The 22,678-nt window shown below is 43.1% G+C and overlaps 1 protein-coding gene across 1 annotated transcript in view; it reads right to left on the reverse strand.

Moving 5' to 3' along the window:
- POU2AF1 (POU class 2 associating factor 1) overlaps positions 1-14,401 on the reverse strand; it is a 24,953-nt gene extending 10,552 nt beyond the window's left edge. Inside the window, exons 1-2 of the mRNA XM_019510405.1 lie at positions 14,170-14,401; positions 745-872 (exon numbers count right to left, since the gene is read on the reverse strand). Coding sequence (XP_019365950.1) covers positions 745-872; positions 14,170-14,185 — 144 coding nt within the window. The 5' untranslated portion in view covers positions 14,186-14,401. The remainder of the gene's footprint in view (positions 1-744; positions 873-14,169) is intronic.
- Between the last annotated feature and the right edge of the window lie 8,277 nt (positions 14,402-22,678).

Below are 22,678 nucleotides of genomic sequence, written 5' to 3' on the forward strand. Positions count from 1 at the left end.
GATTGTATTTTCAAAAGAGCCTGAAAAAATCCTTCTCTTTGGAAGGATCAGGACCTATTATATCAGTGTACCTCACATTTATGAAAAGGGAACCCTGGACAGATACCTAGCTTGGTGATGCGAGTACCAGCCTGTGCACTATCCACTTCCCAAGTTTTAGTCCTAGTTCTGACATTGCCTCTAGATACAAACTGCATGTGGGAAAATCACTCTGTCCTGTCCATCAAGAGGCAGGATCCTGCAATGGACTGAATATGTCAACCTCAATTCAACCCCAGGAGAGCTGCTCAGTCCCTTACACTACTGAGCCAATAGATCAAGGATAACAATGTTTACTTACCTCCTGGGAGGTCATGAGGTCTAATTAATTAAAATGGGATAAAGAGGTTCAGTGTTTCACAGAGTCACAAAAGTTTAGGGCTAGAAGGGACCTCATGAGATCACCCCTGCTCTGGGCAGGAAAGACTGTGGGGGTCAAATAACCCCAGCAAGGTGTGTGTCCAGTCTCCTTTTGAAGATCTCCAGGGTAGGTGCATACACCACCCCTACTGGGAGTCTATTCCAGAGTCTGGACACACGAACCGTGAAGAAGTTTTTCCTTATATTCAGCGTATGATGCAAAAACCTGTCTGATAGCTAAGAGTGGTCACCACAGACCCAGTTAGCTCAGGCTGGGATCAAGGACTGAGCTCCCATCCAGGCAGAACGGAAGAATTTACCACTTGCATCTCATTCCCCTCTTACCGTTGTTGCTGCAGTTGTGTTGGCATTGTGAAGGTTCCCACGCTTCCTCTTCAGGAGCTCCTTCACAGGTTCTTTGACGCGGACGCCCTGATAGGGTCGGGGCTGCTGCTGCTGCTCTGAAGTGGAGGCTGAGAAATATATTGCAATAACATTTATTTTTCTTTGCTTCTGTCTCAAATATCTTCACAAACCCAGCTCCACCTCAGAAAGCCCCAGTGCCATGCCCTCCCTTGCAGTCTGCCCTCTTAACACGTTCCACTCCAGAGGGCCCTGCATCCTGCCCTGGGAATCAGTGCAACCTGCTGCCAGGGGAAGCCTCCAGACCTATGCCCGCTTCATAGTCATCAGTCTTGGCTAATGACTATCACATCACATTGTTCCCCAGCAGCCTGTGGCCAAAAGCTCGGGGATCAGTCCTCAGCACAGCACTCTAAGCAGAACACGGGATTGGGGTAGGTCTGAGAGCCAGGCCCAGAGATTCTTCCCCCTGCAAACAAGACTATGGGAATTGGGTTACACTGTGCATGGTGCATAGTGAACTGATTCTGTTAAACAAATAGAGATACCAGTCTAGTCATTTAAAGAGCCAGGGAGGATGTGGTAACTCATGAAAAGTGATTACTATTACACAGCACAATATTCCTGACCTTTACATCAACAACAGCTGTAGAATTATGCTGTGTTCCTCCAGGGCATGGAGATGAACTATACATGTGAAACTGCATTATTTACATGTGTGTGCATATGCACGTGCACACACAAGTCATCATATACACATATATACATATAATAAACTATATACTTCTACATGTGAATCCATGTAGCATTGTATATATATCGATGTGTATAAAAGAACACGTGTATAAAGGAAGAATCTGACCCCTGTGTTGTAATGCATGGATAACACAACAGGTTGTTGGGTGTCTAGCACTGACCATTGCATAAAAATAACTTAGCACATAATTCATCCTAAGCACACAATCAAGTACTCTCTGAAATAGTGAACACTGTTTGTATTACCTTGAATGAAGTCCCATTCATTTTTTAATGAAGTTTTGTTTATTGCTTGCCAGCAGGATTGGAAGGTGCTTAGCTTGAGTGTGAATTGTGGCAGCTAACTGCTTACCCAATCCACCTACTTTAAAGGTGTTTTCTTTTGAACCTTCCTGCTTCTCAGAGTGCTCCTTTGATTTCTTCTTGCTCTGCAGCCAGGTATAACAATGGCAGATCACAGGTTTAAACCAATAAACTGCAGAGATCCACTTGGAAAAGCTGAGCTGGCAACCAGTGAAAAAGCCTATCACAAAGTCTTGTGACATTTTGAGTCAGAGGAAAGTACAGTACTTAAGTACTTGATATTATTGAGCCTTATCAGGCTATAATTTCAGGGTAATTAATGGCACAAGGAGGCTGCATTTTATGAAAACTCAGGAAGCTATGATATTTATAAAACCACTGATATCAAGATGTGAGTTGCCGCACTTCCAAGGAACTCTGGTTTGTAAATACATCAGCTGATAAATTCCCTTTCTAAAGATTCTGACTGGCTTCTATATTTGAGTATAACTGAATATACTTAAGTCCATATCAAATATTTAATTTAAAATATAATTCAACCCAAACAATGTTTATTTAAAGATACAACATATTCTTCATGGGATAAAACAAAATGATTCAAGTTTATTCTGCTTCTCTCTTGTCTGTACATGTTGTTAAAGCAATAGATATTTTAATTGTTTTAACATTTATTACAGAATTTTCAAATGCAGCAGAAATATCTGGACAGGCTATCATTGCTCTTCTGTTTTAAGATATAAAACATAGGTCCCAGAAGGTTTTAAAGGTTTAATACTTTGCCTTCCCTTCCTCTACCTCCTGATCTCTTTACAGATGAAAGTCTCCCGAATCCAGAGGATATGTGTGCTACCAACACCCTCACAATAAGGCTCAAATGAAACTTAAGCAAGACAGAGGCCTGGTGGGGACTTGATGCCCAGGGTTCTGGAAAAGTGAATTTGGTGAACCCTACTGAAATATCTGCCAGTCAGCCCATGTACAATTTACATTCGGGAACACTGCTGCACAAGAGCATCTAGTTATTAATTGCTTGCAAAAATTAAAAATAAAGGGGGAAGCCAAAACACTGCTGATTTGCTGTAAAAATCAAACTTGCCTAAAACCTTGTTATAATGTCAGTTCAACCACTGAAATGCAGTCAGGTTGTTGCCTGTGCAAATCAACCCTGCATTTTAATCAGCGTTTCATGGGTTTCTTTGTTTCCACTGGAGAACACGATATGAATAAAGCTGAATTCCTCTACGTGTATGTAGCTCTCGGGCCAGATTCTCAGCTAGCAAAACCTGACATAGCTTCAACCAAAGCCAGAGCAGCTATGCCAATTTCCACCAGAAAAGAATTTGGCCCCTAAAAGCCACACTGGTTTTACCTGTAGTTTGTATAAAGAGAGTCAGAGACAGGCCCAGATCCTCTGCTCATGTAAGTTCCACTGATTTCCAGGGACTTTCCGTGATGCACACTCCCAGGTGGATTCACTCTAATATTGAACAAACCTTTCATGGACTAATGCAGTCTCTCTACCCTTTAGTTTCAAGATGTTGGTGCCCCAGTGCTACATTGCTCCTAAATGGTTGTCGCTGATGCTGAATGCATACTACAGAAATTGTTACCAGAGGAAATGTTGCTATTAAGAGGTTGTTGCTGCAAGTGAGCATTGACTTAACAGGAAGGGGACTGGCATGTCTTGGGCACGACATGAGTGCTTCTTGATCTTAAAATGTAAGAAGTGCTTCAAACATTTGGCTGTTGCAGAGCTGCCTCAAGAATGGCACTGAAAGTTAAATTCCAAGCATTTCTTTTCTACCCCCAAAAAGAGCAACTAAACTCATGTTAGAGACCTGGACAAGCCTGGGACCTTCCCTTCTGTTTACCCTCCCCTAATGCATAAATGGATTGCTGCTTCAGCAAGGAAATCTCATCCAAGTGCTGCATTTCAGTGGGAAGGGCTAGCTGCTGCGCCCAAATTCATTAAATCATAACATGTTGAAAGGCTCTTGTAAATAGTGGTGATACTAGATACCATTCCAAGGAGGGGTTTAAAATGTTTTCATCCTTTCCCTAAGAAGAGGTTCTGCACCAGGCAGCTGTTGTGTAGCCATGTTGGAGGTGAATTTGCAGTTGTTGCAATTGCTGTTGTGCAGACGTGTCCTGATCAAGGAGCCAGGCCCGCCACGGGACCACAGAAGCAATAAGAAAACATTTCCCACCCCAGAAACATCACGACTAATCTCCCAGTATCAACAACTTGGAGACTGATTATAGTGAATGGAAGGGAATGATGATCACTGTGCTTTCCCTAGTATATTAGGTTTATTTGCATTTAGAAATGATTTAATTTATAATTTCCTGAACCTTTTGAATGGCCATATTCTCCTCCCATTATTACGCTGCATGTCACCCTGCAAGAGTTCTGCCCTTGACTGCAGCTGAGCAGGGACTGAGCATTGCCTTATGCTCTGAGAAATCCCACTGATTTCAAAGGTCTCCATTGCAGATTAGTGCACTGCTCACTTTAAGTAAAGGGGGCAGTACCTGGCCCCAACTTTGTGGGGAAAACAAGGAGCCACTTACTGTAAAGGCTGATAAATATACCGATTCAGAGCTTCCTGTTTTAGCAGAATAACCAGAAAACCTGAACAAATGTGACCAAGTCTGCAGAAAGTATTTCGGTTCCCCCAGAGCTGACCTCCAGAAATAAAAATAAAGCTGGTGCAGCTGCTTTTTGACTGCTTGGGGGCACATGGTGTCTGAGCCTTATAGAAGAGTGGCGGAAAAAATTATTCCCTGCTTTGGTGTCGGGCAAAGCAAAGAAAGAGGATGGTTAAAAATCAAAAGCAACCTGAGGAAAGGTGATGTTCTACAAAGTCAGGTATTTTTCTCACTTAAACAAGCATGGGCATTGCATTCCTCAGCTTCGGGTGCAAGATTTGTTTAAAAAATAAAGGAGCCCTGGCTCTACACTCTTCAAAGGAGGCTTCTCGGTGATTGACTGTGTTAGGTGCTGTGTGGGCACAAAGATGCATGTGAATATATTCAAGAAAAATAAATAAAAAGGCTTAGCAAAACTGAGAAGATGAATGCAAACAAATGGCCCAGATTCATTTACACTGTTTCAGCGGCTTGACAGGGCTCCCACAATGCAAAACAGCTATAAATCTTACTTCCCAAGCTTTTAACCCAGGTTAGCAGCTGTTTTTAGCAGTCAAAACAGTGCAAATATCTGCAGGTCTAATCCAGAGTCCATCACAACCAGAGGGAATGTTAGCAAGATTTCTGCATATCAATACACTTCATGTCAGTATTGCTCTAGTGAGCCTGCTTCTTCTTACGCCAGCAGAAGCAAACCTCCAGGGGTTTGTTTGGCAATGTCATCGCTCATCATTTTGTGGAACATTTGGCACTAATCCTGACAAACACCCAGCTCAGAAAACTATCCCGAGAATGCTGAGCTATCGCTCAAACAGTGGATGGAGATTACTGCAGGCTCAGTTCACTCGCCCCGCTAGAACTTGGGACAAACAGGCAAGAGACAAAGACAAAAAAAGTCAATATTGTTTCACTCCAGGTCTCTGAAGAGCCCTCCCAGGCCAGGCACTAACGGAATAAGATGGAGTACTTAGGGATTAAGCTGACTGAAGACATGGTGGGTCCTTCCACCAGCAGCAGCAGGTTTTGGATTAGGTCCCTACTGAAGACTATTATGATCTAAGACTAATCAAGGTTGACACATTTAACTTTTTTCCACTTCTTCTCTTCTTGCACTTGTTCTTGGGAAAAAAATCAGACTGGGCTTGCTGGCACTGAAACCAGTATAAGTCTTGGCAATGCAGTCAGTGGGAATCTTGCCATTCACTTTGCTGGGAGCAGGCCCAAAGCCTGGATCATGGGTTTGCAAGAGCCTTGAGAACACATTGTACTAGATACCTTGGCAAAGAGGAGAGAAAAGCTGGGCAGATTAATGGCTCCAGCGGTGATTTTGTATATTTTAGTCTTCAATTCCTTTTGTCGCCCTGTGCTGAGGAGTATTTATTTGAGGTATTACCATAGCTCCGAGCCCAACATTATCAAACTGCTGAGTGAGAAGTTATAATACTTTGCTCAAAGATTTGCCGGCACCTGATTCTCTGTGTGGGGTTTCCCCCATGGAGCCTTTTTAGGAGCTTTCCTTCTTAATAATCAACCCCAACATGCTAACATGCATGCTGGTGCTTTTAAACTGGCACTGAGATTGTGATTTTCTTAAAATACTTTTTCATAAGACTTAAAACCAAACTCCTGTACCACTCAGTTTCCAGCATTCCAGCTATAATTATAGCTAAGATGAGAAGTGAATAAGAACAGCTATCTGAAAATTGCATGGCCCAAGGCAGAAAAAAGATTCAGATCACTGAATGCCCTCACTGCCCTGCATACGCATATGACACATGGACCAAACCTCTGTCCTTTCAGACTAGTTTCCCATCATGGCAATTTTCACTTTGAAATACATTGCTGATCTGTAAGGGTTTTTGCATGCCTGGTTGCCTACAGCAGCAAGTGACACACTTCTCAGAGTTTCAGAAGATTTAGTGTTTCTTTACATGACAAGCTTATCAATTTATCAGCACAACTAGTGTAAATATTTTTTTCCTTTCCGGTTACCTCTCCAATACAATAAAAAAGACTACAGAAAAAATACAATGGAAATATTTTCTTATTTGCGCTAACAGAGAAAAGCAAACAGTTAAGTGACTAACAAAAAAGATCCAGGCTTTCAATTAACAAACCAGTCTGACTTTTTTGGCTCCAGTCTTGAAAACTGAATTGTACAAAGCAACTGCTGACACCTTTGTCAGGCACAGAGCGCGCTAGGTTTGTGTTTTGTTTTTTTTAAAGAAAAGAAAAGAAAATGCACTAAGCTATGTATATACAAGCTTGATGCACTGATTCTAAATCACTGCCTGCTTACAGTAAGATACTGATGTCAATTCAGCAGTAGTTAGATAACACTATAAACCTTGTATCATCCTTGTTCGCATCTTTGCTTTACATTGGCCTTGGAGAGTCAATCCCTTTCAGAGGTCTTTAAATATTTTTACATTGATTACTCAAACTAACAATGCTATTTTCAGACAGTTGCAGTTTTGGGTCTAGCAGGTGATGGAAAGGGTTCAGCATGTGGTACAGACATCTGTGACAGCCAACATGATTCTTTTTGTGTTCCTGATATTCTGATTCACAGTGATCCTTTCTGACCAAGTCCCGCAGACCTCAGTGAAAAGCATCTCACGTTGATGAAATACACTTCTTACAGGCCACTCCAGGAAGTTTATTTACTCCAATTCCCTCTTCCCTTAGTGGCTTCATTGGCCATGGCGTGCCTCAGCCTCTTCTGCCTTACAATCTGAGCAGTCCAGAGAAGGAATACCCTAAAAAGCCTACCCACACCCTAAAAAGCCTACCCACATGCTTCCACCATGAGACAGGGACCAGGATTTAGTCCTTTGTTCTATTGGTACCAACCTTCCTTTTTAAACCTGAAGAAGAACCAGGATAAGCGTCACTGGGCAAGCCTACATGTGAAATCAGTGCGACAGAATAAACTCCACTGCAGTTTGTGGTGGAGTTTATTGCTCCCAGGTGCAGCGTTTACATATGTGCCCAGGACTGCAGGACATTGAGCTGGGGCAGCATGGCCCTGCTGCGGAGGAGCTGTGGAGGGGCTGGCTGGGGCACAAGGGTGGTTCAGTGCGGGACTAGCCGGCAAGCAGCCCTGCACTGAAGCACCCATGTACCCCAGCCGGCTATGCCAGCAACTACATGTGCAGTGCAGCAGAATAAATAACTCCACCATAGAATAGTACCTGTGTTTGGCAGTACTATAACTCCATCCTAATAACGCTGCATGGGTGCTAAATAACTCCATGCTAATAGTACCGCATGGTTAGACAGTGATGTTTTACTGTGGAGCTAATTTGTCAAGTCCTCAGTAAATGTCTGATGTAAGCACGCCCACTGGTTTCAGACCCAGACCAAAACCACATGCTCTGATGGAGCTGGAGGCAGATTACTAACTGACCTGGCTAATGTCCCACTAGACAACAGAGGATATCAAGCATGGATATTCTCTCTTCATCGCATTTAAGTGACAGAACTTCACGGAAGAGAATTATCCATTGATTTACCACTCTGTCAGTAGGTTGTCTGACTGACATGGACATGCCTGTTTCTCCTGGAATGCTGCGATAACATGACTCAGAGCCACATCTCTGCATGTTATAGCCTGTTCACAAGAGCAAACACGCAGCAGCTTCTGAGTATGGGCCACATTCTCAATTTCCCATGAAGCATTACAGTTATTATTATAAGTAATGCTGACAATTAGAGCTGGTTAGGAGTGGATTATGGCATGCATTGTTGGTCACAATAGGGGTGGGTATTTCAATAAACATTTAGTTAACTGCAAAGCGCTAAGCAAACATTTGAGCAGAGTGTTTGCTCTACAATTTTTTTTAAAAAATCGCTTTGAGCAAGAGCTAAGGAACCAAAGTGGTGGTTCATTGCAAAACATGAGGAAATGAATGCTGGGGACTGTTGAGCCTAATTAACACTGCAAATCAATAAACCAAACATTGGACCTACCTCAAATGCAACCGTGCATTTATTGATCATGTTTGATTGGGGCTGATTCCAATCTCTTGTCCGCTGGAATGAATGAGCAGCAACCACTGAAGTCAGTGGCATTATCCAAAGGTAAAGTAGCACAAGTGATAAAAGAATTATGCCCAATATCTTTATTGTGTTTATGCTTACACTGGTTTTAAATGACATGATTAGTGGCATTGTAAGGAGCAGCAAGGAATAAACTTTGCCTTAGCTCATGCAGCTTCCGATCACTCCCGTCTTCTGCTCCACCGTTTGAGCCCACTAACTACTCAGATTTGTGAGAATCCTGCTTTTTACAGGTTGTTCACCTCTGGTCCTGTGAGAAAGCTTTTGTCCAGTCTGTCTGACAGAAAACAAAGTGAAAGGCCTGGGCACCCATTCCAGTGATTACAAGAAGTTGATGCAGGGCCACAAAAGCGATCTTAGCTTTGCTTTTATACTGATGGACACTAAACTTACAGGACCCTCTGATGAGACATAGGGACCCATGTGGAGTGCCTGCCAAAGACATCTGCTGCTTTCACTGCTGCAGAGAGCAGCTAGAGAACACCTGCGGACATTCAGGGTCTGATGCAGGGTCCACTAAAGCCAACAGGAGTCAGTGAAAAATGTCCAGCTTTCAGAAGCCCAGTACCCACATTATAGAGGAAACTGAGATCTGCTGATGAAAAGCGACTGGCCTGTGGGTCTCATCCCCCACCTTCTAATACCTATCGATAGCCCACAGTAGCGTTTCCATTTTAGTAGAACAAGATTTCCACTTAATTGCTAATATGGTCATTCACAGAGCCTGACACCTGGGTTTTGCAACACTCATGTGCTTGATTCTTGTCCTATCCATGTTTCCCAGAGTGTTTTTACCAAACCTAAGACTCACAAGATGCAACACATTGCAGTTTCAGCTTTCAGTCTCGTTATCTAACACTTTCGAAGGGTGTCTAAAACCTCAAATCTGTTGTTATGTGCAGTAAAAGCTTCATGTGATTTAAAAATCATTTCAAAGGTGCCTAGGGAAATTAAGCCTGCAGCTCCCATTAAAATTCCACTGAATGTAGAGGTTTTTAGAAATTCTATTTTGCATGCCTACATGATTTAGGAGCCTGAGATTGATGGACTGCATTGGTTCCCACATCACTTCAGCGCTTTTTAAAACTTTATCACCAAAACTTTGGAAAAATCTTACCTGTAAATCAAATAAGCCATTAAAGCTATTCCCCCCAAAAAATCACCGAAAAAGAGGGAGCTGCATTTCCCCCACTCTGTGGCTAATTCTGATCAAGTTAGAGCTATAACAAGGGTTTGATTCCATTGACTAGAATCCGATTCCTGCAAAAACATGGGAAACTCCTAACAGTCAACTGTATTCTGCCGTGGGTGGGGATTCTTTCATGCTACACTGCACTTAGTCTGCAAAAGTGAAGCACTGGGCCCCATGGTTGCAGAGGCGCGTACACCGTCTGTGCAAGGACTTCAAGGGCACCGCTACCCGTGAAGAAAGCACAGCTTGTGCAGAAGTCCTTGGAGGCTCAGGTCTTAGGCTGTGAGCTGGTTAGGGCAAGAATGAGTTTTCTGCAGTGCATCTATATGGTGCTTAGCACAAAGGACTCCTGGCCTGGCTTAAATCTCTGCTGTGGCACTAATAATAAACAGCAACCATAAGACAATTCCCTTCAAATCAGCGCACATGTATTTAAATCTTGTGTCATTCTTGTGGCCCTCAATCCCTTACAGCTGGGAAACAAGAGGGGCTGGTACCATTCCTGTTGTACTTCTTACTGTTCTCAAGTTCTTTTCCTTTTAGACTGTGGGGGGATGTGGGCACACTAGAAGGGAGAAATAGGCTGCAATCAGACCTAGACAGGTTACAGGGGTGAGTGGATGAGAACAAGATGGGTTTCAACACTGACAAGTGCAAGGTGCTGCACCTGGGGAGGAAGAATCAGCAGCATACCTACAGGCTGGGGAACTCCCTTCTCTTCAGTGCAGAGGCAGAAAAAGATCTTGGAATCATTATTGATGCCAAAATGAACATGGGCCGACAGTGCGAGGATGCGGTCAGGAAGGCCAACCGTATCTTGTCATGCATCCACAGATGCATCTCGTGCAGGTGCAGGGAGGTGATCCTCCCCCTCTACATGCCACTGGTCAGGGTGCAGTTGAAGTACTGCATCCAGTTCTGGGCACCGCACTTTGGGAGCGATGTGGACAGCATGGAGAGGGTGCAGAGGAGGCCACTCGCATGATCAGGGGGCAGCAGGGCAGGCCCTACAAGGAGAGGCTACGGGACTTGAACCTGTTCAGCCTCCACAAGAGAAGGCTGAGGGGGATCTAGTGGCCTGTTACAAACTAGTCAGAGGGGACCAGCAGGCACTGGGGGAGTCCCTGTTCCCCCAAGCACTACCAGGAGTGACTAGGAATAACGGTCACAAGCTGGCAGAGGGTAGATTTAGGCTAGATATCAGGAGGCGCGACTTCACTATCAGGGCAGCTAGGATCTGGAACCAACTTCCAAGAGAAGTGGTGCTGGCTCCTATCCTGGGGGTCGTTAAGAGGAGGCTAGATGAACACCTTGGCAGGGTCTTTGACCCCAGTACTTTTTCCTGCCATGGCAGGGGGTCGGACTTGATGATCTGCTCAGGTCCCTTCCGCCCCTACCAACTATGAAACTGCGTCTTTCCAGCTTCCCTGTAAAACCCAAGGTGAGCTCTCAAATTCTATTCTTGGCATCTTCCCCCTAGCTACAGGGACTGAGCAAATATTGCTGGCTCTGACCTAAGTGCTATGACATTTCAGCACCATGGCCTTGACAGGATTTGCAAATCCACCCAGACAATTTTAATACAAGTGTGGTCTTTGTGTATTGCTTTGCTATCTAGCTCTCCGTCACTATAGCTACATTTATTCTATTCAGGTCCTTATTCCATCCTCATCACTGAGGTAGCCAAGTACCTGAAGTTGCATTTGGCATTTGGGTTTGAACAGACTTTCCTTAAGAGACTAATGGCAAAAGGAATCCTACAGAAGAAAGTGCCAGAATCCCGTTGACTTTCATTGGCATTTGGGTCCCTATCTCCCTTAGGTTCAATCCTGCTTAGTAGCCACATTAGCAGATGATTAACTCCTTAGGAAATAATGGCTGGGATTAAAGCTAGTTTTCCATGGACATATATTTCTCCCTGTTCCTTTTCTGTGATTCTGCAATACATACATTTCATGATCACAGACCACAAGAGTAACTCATAAGAAGGCAATTTACCTGAAGAATGGAGACTGCCAAACCCAACAGCTGTCTATAAGATTGAGTCCTGAGTTATTAGCTTGGACAAGCTAATTGTTTAGATAAGTGGCAGTGCAGCACTGTGCATGCAGCAAGAGAGAGCGATCCCCGTGACATTCCAAGTTCACATTTAGGGTAAGGCATCATCTGCTCTTCAAAATTGAATGGAAGAGACAAACAGCTCCGTCAAACTGATTATTATCTATCCACTTACAGCCCGTTTTACTGTTACATCTGAACAACTCACTGTCTCCTTCTTGTATTTAAGCATCTCTGTAAGGCAGGGAAGTATTGTCCCCATTTCTCAGGAAGGAAACAAGGCCCAGAGAGATTAAGTGACTTATCCATGGGAGCACTGCAAGACTGTGGTAGAGCAAGGAATGGATCTCAGATTTCCTGAACCCTAGCCTAGTTTCCTAACCACTTGAGGCTTCTTCCTCCCTCCAGAGAAAACTAAAGCAGTTAACTCCATATTACACTGAAACAGGAGGTGGTGAGCTTATTAAAAATTCAGGGGCTTCACTTCTAGAAAGTAACTATTAATTTAGATTTAAACAAGGGTAAACCATAGGTTTCCATACCCTAATATGCACTTAGGCATACAATAAAATATCAGTAGCAAAAATCATCACTGCAAACCAGAACTCAGCTAGCCACCCACAACACTTATCTGGACTGGACAGAATTATAGCATGTCCATTGGCCACTTTATTGCTTGTTGTGAAAAGTTTTCCCTAGTTAGGGAAGCCTATCAAGGTACTTGCTACTTCTCAACATATCCAGGAAGTATTGCTATAATAACTGAGTCCAGGTTTGAAAAGTAATGAGGCGCTCTGGGGATGGAACTTGGGGAAGGTATTGCGCAGAGGCTGCATTGTCTGCAGGCTGCCAGAAGGAAGCACCCAACTCTTCGTATTGCAGTCATCTCCCCTGACCTAGGCCTGCAATTCCTGTTCACCTTTGAAAAAGTTACATGCGCATCTAAATCACATATCATACCATTCGGCATGGCTGGTCATTCTGACTACCAAAGCCATCAAACCTTGAATACATGCCCTTCTTGTACCTAAAATCTAAGATGCACAGAAGCTAATCTTTTGCAATACATGTTTAAAACCCCAATTCCACACCAAATGCACCAATGATTATTAAGATTGGGAAAGATGAGAAGAAATAAATCACTGAAGCACTCCAATGTGTTAATATTTCCTTGCTACTTGATTTTGCAGCCCATAGCATAATTATAAAAATGATTCTCCCTACCCCCACTTCCCTCCAAAAAAATTCAAAGACAAAGGAAAAATATTTACATTTGTGATCCAAAGAAAACTTGCATAATTGTTGATTACCTCAAAATAACAGATGCACATAAAACTGGTTTTTGTATAATCTTTCATCTATAACAGAATGGAAAAGAAGCTTCATTTTTATTCCATGTTAGTCAAATCACTGAAAAATATTTACAAAATTAGTCCTTTCCACTCAGGTATGCTTTAGTATCGGTTAAATAAATAGCGTAGAGTACTGGGAGGTAGAGGATATCCTCACAGTTGCAAAAACAAATACTATCTATAGAAATGTGCATGGTGAGAATAAAAGAAGGAAAAGAAAAGGAGCAAATTCTACCTGTATGAAAGTGATCACTAAATTCCCTGAGAAAAGTACCGCCAAATGGCATGACATTATTTTTTTAAACAAAGCCATTGATACAATTTTTATAATGACAATATGTTTACTTCCTGTTAACTCATAACTGTACTGCTTTGACTCCGGTTTATTCCTTACCTTTTTCAATAGGTTACTCTCTCTTTCAAGACTTGCAGTATATAAGAAGATAAACAGAGTGGCCGGCAATACAGTCTATTTTTAATAAAAGGTAATAATTATTGACCAGCTCTTCAGCTTGTGGCAATCAGCCTAGTCCTATTGGCACCCTTCTGTTTTCCTATTGAGGATCTAGCCTTAAACATATGAGCATAATTTGCAAGTTGAGATATTGAAATAAATTGATAGTCCCCTGACTGGGTGATATAATTCATGGTAAAAAGTTGTGTTTACATAAAACCAGATACAAAAATAAGATTTATCACAGGTTTCACTTTTAAAAGGAAAATTGTGTGGTAAATAACCACTATGATCTTTGATAGAATACCTTGTATCCTGTTACTGTTTTTATGAATCATAGTCTTCCATTTGATTCAGAATGATTAATACCAACAAAGCAGTGATGCTGTCCTGTGTTACTATCCAGGCTGGAAAATTAGCATCACATCTTAATATTTGTCTTTCTTAAGCTGTACATGTCTCAATAAGTGACTATGGTCTGATCTCCTGTGCTAGTCTGATGCTGACTTAGCGACGGTATTCATATGATCATTATTTTTCATTGTAGTTACGAAAAACAAAGGCAATCAGAACTCACTTACATTTTTGCCAGTGCATATTCTGTGGCGGGACGGAGTCTTTTCTCTTTGCAGAAGATGGGTTGGCTTTTTAATTGCTAAATGTGTTTTACTCCTGTACAAGGGATGTGATAACTGCCTGTCAGGATGTTTCTTTCAGCTTTTTAAAAGCCCTGAGTTCCCGCTGTGTGTGTGATGTCATCACATCCTCCAACCACAAGAACTTTTATATTTTCCTTTACTCTGTGTTATTCTTCACCACATTATACAGTTTCTCCAAGGCCAGGGGGTTCTGGAAGATATTATGCATAAGAAACACCGTGGATCACCTAAACATTTTTTAAACAAATACGAAGACCCAGAACCGGCGGCTGATGGGAGTTTTCTCTGAGCGAGGTGTGCAAAACAGGCCTGCGGGGTTCTACAGCAGGAAAACCTTTGAATAAGATTTGGATCTTCTCTTGGGTTTAAGATGTACCTAACTGAGGCCAGACCTCAGCTAGTGTAAATCGACATGACTACTTGCCTCAGAGCTGCACCAGTTTACCCCTGGTGACAATCTGGCCCTTTCATGTTCAACACTTTTAAAACACAAGTGTGAGCTCAGTGTTTTCTCCTGCCTTACGAGAATCTTTAGGTCCCTGGGGTCACTAAATATGAACCCATGAGGAAACACCTGTAAACACTTCAAGCCCCATTAAACGAAAATGTCCTCCATTTGAAAAAGAAAACCAGTTGGGTTTTTTTTCTGTTTTGTTTTTGTCGAAAAGCTATAACATTTCCTATGAAAAACATGGCCACAGAAAAAAACTGAGGAGGTACTGATTCCCTTTCTGAAGCTGCGTGGTGGAAGGAACATGGAGAGGGAGAGTTGGCACAGTCCTTTAAACAAACTTCCCAACATATCCTTTTGTCATAACTCTGCTGCATGAATATTAATCAATCTTCCCTGCGCACACTGGAAACAGGTAGGTGTTACTCTCCCTCTCCTAGAGCTGAAGCTTGAAGGCATAGGAGACTCCTGAACACTGGACTTGAGGGTACATTTCTGAAGACTAAGGAGCCAAACTTCTATTAAAGTGGCTGTCCACTAGTGCTGCATGATAAATCAGTAGCAGCCTAGAGCTTAGGGGGTCGAGACTTCCTGTTTTCAGACCTCCCATTCACTGCTCCAAAATTACATGTCAGGACCACATCCCTCATTCTACAATAAACCGAATCAGGCAGAAAAGAAGCCTCATTTAAGATTTCATAAACTTTATAGATTTCATAGACATTTGTGCTGGAAGGGACCTCATAAGATCATCACGTCCAGGCTCCTGCCCAACAGGCAGGAAGTCACCTAGGGTCAAAGGATCCGAGCAATATAAGCATTCAACTGATTCTTGAAAGTGTCCAGAGTAGGTGCTTGCACCACCTCTGGCTGCAGTCTGTTCCAGGCCTTGGGGGCTCGGACAGTGAAGAAGTTTTTCGTTATGTTCAGTCTAAAACGGTCTTGCAGGAGTTTGTGACCATAGGACCTTGTCGTCCCTGGGGGTGTTCTGATGAACAGGTGTTCCCCCAGATCCTGACATATATTCCTGATGTACTTATAGGCTGCCACCAAGAGCCTGACCCCAGAAAGCTTCAATGGGAGGGGAGGATCATGGTCCTGCTTGTACCATTTTGCAATACATTAAACTTATTAAATAAGTCTTATTTATTGAATACATGTGAAAATGTAACAAATAAAGAGAATCAATCATATACATATTACGACATTAATAACACACTTCTATTATTTTTCAATTATTTTCCCTAAAGAAAATCAGAATGAAAGAAAACAAAGCCTATCTGCCTAGCGCGTTCCTCCTGTTCAGCAACAGGATCCACCACATTTGTTCTCAAATAACGTGGCATTATTAGCCACATTTTGCATAGCAATATTCACTGCCAATTTGTGCAGTGTAATATCCTTTTTACTGTTAAAGCTTAGTAACAGCAGGCACTTGGTTAACTAACACTTCATAGATGGGTAGGTGAGATAGGACCTGGTCTGAGGATCACTGTAGTCAGTGAAAGTCTTTCATTCATGTCAATAGGGCTTTAATTAGATACAGTTTCCCACGCTCTGTGAGGCCTCTACTCCCCAAAAATGTGTGATATTTCTCCTTTAAAATTAACTTAATTTTGCATATCACTGTAGCACTCCTTTAATTTGTAATTTGTATTAACATTTGGCCTGGTAACACCAGTAACTCCTCTCCTAACAAATGAGGCCCTTTCAAAACCAGGGCCTGATCACAGACTCACAGAAAATGAGGGTGAGCAGGGACCTCAGGAGGTCACATCTAGTCCAACCCTCTGCTCAAAGCAGGACCAGCCCCAATTCGATCATCCCAGCCAAGGCTTTGTCTACCTGGGTTTTAAAAACCTCCAAGGATGGAGACTCCACTCTCTGGGTAACCTGCTTTACTACCCTCCTCTTGAGAAAGTTTTTCCTAATATGTAAACTAAACCTCCCTTGCTCACATCACATCCTCTTGATCTTACCTGAGCTTCATTTAAAACCTTTTCATACAATGCAGTTATATAAGGAGTCACAGGGGCTCTAAATAGATGTTGCGTATGCCCAGGATAAAGCTTTTTGTCCCAGGATCTTCACAGACACACACATCCCATGTCCTGCTTCCAGTCATTCTGAGCTAAGTGGGATAAAATATGTGCTAATGTTTTTTTTTTCATGGGGCACAGCTGCAGGCATCTGTAAGGGCACTGCACTTTTTTCCATGGACAAGCCAGGCAGGCTTTATGTTTTTGCTGGCTGAGAAGCAACAGTTCAGCTTGGAAGGGCAACATGTGTAACTGATTGTGCCCTACCTGTTTTGATCCGGGTTGAAGCCCAGGACAATTAAGCCCACATCAAATGACACAACTCAGCAGGAGTTCAGCAAGAGTAAAGAATCAGTCCAAATAAGAATTAAAAAATGTAGAGGACTGTAGAAATCTAATTCTAGCCCAGTGCTTCCATAGGAAGTCTTCACATTCTAATACTAAATGGTTGTATTAAATTTCAAGGGAAACAGCATTTTAAGAGAGGCCCCTGTCAGGAAAAAAAACAAACCAAGAAATAAATCAAATAAATAAATCCAAGTAAAACAAATAAATATGTCTCAGTATTTTAAAAGCATGCACGCGATGCACAACTGTATACACTCAAGCTACATTCTGACATCTATCTCATGGGATTTGCACACCACATTTCTGTGCATATGGAACCCCACTTGCACAAGTACATGGGATACTATGGATGGGTGCAAACACACACACACGCCTCAGAGTTGATGTTCAGGTACAATAGATCTAACTCTGATATCTTAATGCACTAGACACTGAAAAGCCACGTGCTACACCAAGTCTCCCAAAGTTAAACTTTTAATAGATATCTTTATAGGGATACTTCAATTATCTGAAGCCATGCTGCTAAAAGACTTGTTGTAATAAACATCTAAAATGAGGAAGTTGCAAAAGAGCATGTTATCCACAGATAAAACAGCCCAAACTATTTTGGTGGTTGACAGTCAGTCATCCATTTCCATGTTTTAGACACAGTTATAAGATAAACCTCTGATGTATTACCAAAGAACAATTCTTCAAAACACAAACTTCACAATTGTTTCTCTCTCTATATATATATATTGCTTGATGGGTAAACACATTACAAAGCAAAACAAGAGCTCTGTCGGTTTTCTGCTCTCATTAACGTCCACCCTTCCATGGGCCGGGAACCAAATTCCTCCACAGCACATCCAGTTATCCATCAGCTTGGGCAGACTGTTTTGCCTTTGCAGGTTTCAGTGAAGTTTTGTACAACCCTGGGATACAGATCCCCCAGATCTCATACACTTCAGCTTCACTGATTCCAGCCACATACTAAGTGGAGACTTGGCTGTGTCATGGATAGGGAAGTTTCATCTGCCAGGAAATCAAGGGCTAGATTTTGAGTTATACACCTAATTACCTTTAAAACCAGTGCCCAAATCTTATTTGACAGACACTCTAGTTTTCTTTACCAGGTTTAGGGACAGTAGGAGAAGAATGCCAGTGGATGGCCAAAGTCTGTTGTAAATGGCTGGGATGCAGACTTGCAAATCTTCATACAGTCTCTCCAGCTCTCAAATTATTGCTATACCCCTCATTTTATAATAAGGAAACAAAGAAACATGCAAATAGGACAAAAGTCATAAGTATAAAAGTCTGTAGTCAGAAGTCACTGTCATAGTGATCTCAGACCCACAGTTACTGCACGTACGAGGAAACCTGCGCCCTTCGCCCAGACTCTTGCGAGACTGCAACTGTGACAGGTGTCAGGAAGAGAGAAAAACAAGAACTAAAAAAGAGAGCTGTACATATGCTGCCAGTAAAGTCTGCAGCAAAATAACCTTGTGAAAATGCTGGGTTTCCAGTCATAAAACATGGGAATATACTATGTTCCACTCATATCAAGCCATTTGAACCCAAGCACTGTTCTCAAGATTACAAACAAATGATGGCAAAAAACAGGGCCCATTATTGTCTTATTCCCTAAAAGAGTGCTGAGCTCATAAGTCATTTTCTTTCAAAATGGATTAATGTTGTTGACAGATGTCCAAATTTTTTAAAACACGTGTCAATATTAGCGCTCCAATCCTGTTATACAGGGCAAGCCGTATGAATACAAAACTAGTAATTCAATATTTCAGAGAGCTTTGTGGTCTAAAAAACACAAATATTTGTCTCTGAGGACACAATAACCAATTTAATGACAGAATACCAATTATCCTCAGAGAGGTCATTTCACACGCTTTTTTTCACCTGTCAAAAAAGAATAGAAGAAATGAAAAGTTGAGCCTACTATGGAACAATAAATGCAGATGTCTGATTGAAGAATAACGGCCATTTCAGAGGATGTAGTATACTATTCATCTCTGTTATTTGCATGACAGTAGCACTTCAATGGCCCATGCAAAAATAACGAGACAGTCCAAGCCCCTAAAAGTTTATCTTCTAAACACACCAGGCCAAGTCTGCCCATCTTCAGAACCAGCTTCTTGAGGGGTCTGCGGAGGACTGTCAATGGGCCCAACCAGTGAAGGAGAATTAGGTTCTAATTCCCCTTCACTGAACTGAAGGGAAGCAAGAAGGATCTGAGTGCCATTGGGAGGGGAAGAGCCCAACAAGCTGAGCTGAGCTGAGTGGTCCATTGCTTTTCTGATTTCAAATGGGGCCCGGCGCTAATCATGTGTGACCCTGACTGAGGCTCCTGCCAAAGAAGCCAGAGACAGCCCAGCAGACACTGCAAACCCTAGCAATTTCCCCGTTCTCATGAAGTGCCTGCACAAGTGTCCCTCTAGCTGTTTATAGTTCTTTTTTCTTCATAGAATTTGCATTGCACAGGGGGAAAAATGTATTTCCAAACAGGAGACACTGACCTTCCGTGAGGAATGCCCTTGTCATGGGTCCACAGCAAACACCTGGCTCCAGCGAGAACATGCTCGCAGCATTGTTCAGAGGGATCCGAAACCAAAGGCAGCCTCAAACCCTGAGCCGCTTTTCATGCTACATTCCGTGACCGTTTAACAGATGATGCTGGCGGATCCTCAAGCCCACGTCAAGGTGCTTAGAGCAAAATATGACTTAAAACAAAATATGTGTCAAAAAAGAAATTCACCTCATTGCAAAGGGCTGGTGTGAGAGTTAATCGGTTGCATGAGTCATGCCAAGGGCTAGATCATAACACTCTGATAAGAGAGATTTGCCTTGCAGGGAAAAAGAGGTCATGAGCATTGCTATAAATCTTATAATGCCTCTCTGGGTCTTGTCAGAATTTGCTGTGTGCAGAGCTCCCTGCCCACTGCAAGAGTCTGGAGTGACCCAAACCCTCGCCATTTCATGTGGGACAGCCCAGGGGCCTGGAAAGGGCACTCCCTTCTAAGGGGGCCTGGCCTTTTAGCCCTGCATGCTGTAGAAAGAAAAATCCAAATTCTGTGCCCCACACTCCAACCCCATTCCCTCAGCCTCCCATGGGAGATCTGCCTGTATGAGCATGAACACAAGTTGTGGCCCAGGAATAGTGTATGGGAGAAACCTGGCTGTTTCCTGAACCATACAATACATCTACTGCACGTTTTCCTTCTTCTGAAGCTAACTTCATAGGGGGATTAAGTGTCTTGCTAAGGAAGTTCCACAAATCTGATGCAAGGCTGGGAGTTGAATGCTGATCATCACCCTCTCAGCCAGCGCCAGAACTACAGGCCACCTGTTCATTTTTCGCCCTCTCTACTTAACATCCAACACTGTCCTGTCTTATCATTTAACACGGGAGAAGTGTTAGAGCACATAGCTCATCTGACAAAATACCTCGAGACAAAATGAAGTCCAACAGCACCAGGCAAGGTCCCAGAAGCCATCCTACAGCACTCCCCTGAAACTACCATGTTTGAGTCATACTCCTGGGGAAAAAATGATGCAAACTTTGGGCCTATGTAACATCTGCGACCATGTTTTTGCCCCTTCAGCATCATTCTCTGAACTTCAGTGAATCTATATAAGTGGGGGGGCTGACCGCAATGTTCAGTATCAGCCCCAACATTGGTGCCTACCACAGCACCTGTAGAGCTGCCAGACATGGGAAACATTAGTTCCTTGTGCTGCAGTCCTGCCTTCTGTTGTGTAAGGGAAAGGGGTGTTTTTGGCACAGTTTGGGACCAGATGACTCACAGCAGTGAGGTTTTAGTCATACGAGGCACCTGACTCTTTACTAATAAGGTGCTGGGGAAAGGAGACAAACCACTGCTGAATTAGCCTGCTTGGTCCAAATTAGATTAAATGCTTCAGGGTCCCTGAAGGAATGCGGGGGGCCTCAGCCTATTTCCCAACAGCTACAGGAGGTCCTGTGCAAGGGGTGGCAGTAGAGAAGTCAGCAAAGCAACTTCCTGTGCTGAGACAACTGCTTCTCATACCTTTATACACCTACACACTGAAACACGAGTTTCCCATGAAGATGAAATCAGAACAACATGATGCTGAGGTGGGGATTCCCTGAATGAACCACACCTTCGCATGGGTTTCTCTGTGGAGGAACAAGAAAGTCTATGCTGTTCTCATCTCCTCTCAAGCACATACTGGTCAAGAAGCCATGTACCAGCCAGGGCTCTTTAGCACCTCAATGCTTATGAATTGTAAGACAAGGAAAAACCACACATGCTTCACCGGGACCCATCTCCACTCAGGCAAACACTGAAGAATGGCGTGTGTGAGCCCCTGGTGTCTTTCTGTTCTGCTGAGTACACACACCTCTGCTGAATGCTGCTCACAAACACTGGTTTGACCAGGTTGCTGTTGCTATGAGTACTTGTGAACTAGCCGTTCCCAAATGAGCGCTTGGGTATCTGTATATGAACCAGAGTACTTGTTATTTGCTGCTTTAAAAATTCTGTCATCAAACCAGCGTATGGAAACAGTTCTGTGTAACACAGACTGTGCATGCACTGCAATAAAAGATGCAAATATAGCACACACAGGTGTATCTGGCCTGTGAAGCTATAGTACCAAAGGTTTCAGAGCTGGTTGTATGAGCTCAACTGGAACCCTGGGTGCTCATCTCAAATGGAAGTCTATGTGCTGCAGCCTCACAGCTGAGTTAACTGGATTAAGGCTAGCATGGATGTGCCCAAACAAACCACAATCACGCCCCTGAACCCCATAGAGGCATGGCCTTGGGTAGGGGATCCTACACTTTGCACCAACTATGACCAGCCAACAGTCTATCTAGTGAAACTTTACCAACCCACCTTCCATCCTCCAGCTGGTAGAAGCCAGGGTCAGATCACAAAATGCTTTGCAGACAGAAAACAGGGCCAAATATATCATTGGTTTTCTTCACAATGAACCATGAAACCAGCTCTGCAAGGTGTCTATGTCATACAGCAGGGAGACTGGTTGGACCTTCCCAGGAAAAACTGGTATGAGAGAGATGCATTCAAAGTAGAAATGATCATACAAGGCCACCCGCCCCCCAGCAGCTCTCAAGGAAGGTAGACTTTGCCATGAGGAAAAGCCAACAAACTGCCATGGAGAAATCAGTTACCCTTGGCTGCAGGTCTTAGCCAAGGCAACTCTCTGAACATGATCTATTCTAGTCATAAATTTTAACAGAGGATTTATTTTAGCACGGAACAACAAATATGGCATTAAAATAAAAGGACTACTTGTTACATCAAAACTTCGCAACTTGTCCTAGGCCAGAATCAGTCAAGTGAGATACTTCTATAAAATGGTTTCCATTCAAAATTCATAGATTCATAGATTCATAGATTAAGGGTCGGAAGGGACCTAGTAGATCTTCTAGCCCGACCCCCCACCAGGGCAGGAGAACAACAAAAAACCCCAAAAAGAGAAACGGGACTCAAATGAGTCCAGCCAGGTAGGCATCCAGCCTCTTCTTAAAGACCCCCAGGGTAGGGGCCAGCACCACTTCCCTTGGAAGTTGGTTCCAGCTCCTAGCCGCCCTAAC

This window comes from Gavialis gangeticus, unplaced genomic scaffold (assembly GCF_001723915.1).
Source record: "Gavialis gangeticus isolate Ggan-Ray unplaced genomic scaffold, GavGan_comp1, whole genome shotgun sequence".
Lineage (NCBI taxonomy): Eukaryota > Metazoa > Chordata > Crocodylia > Gavialidae > Gavialis > Gavialis gangeticus.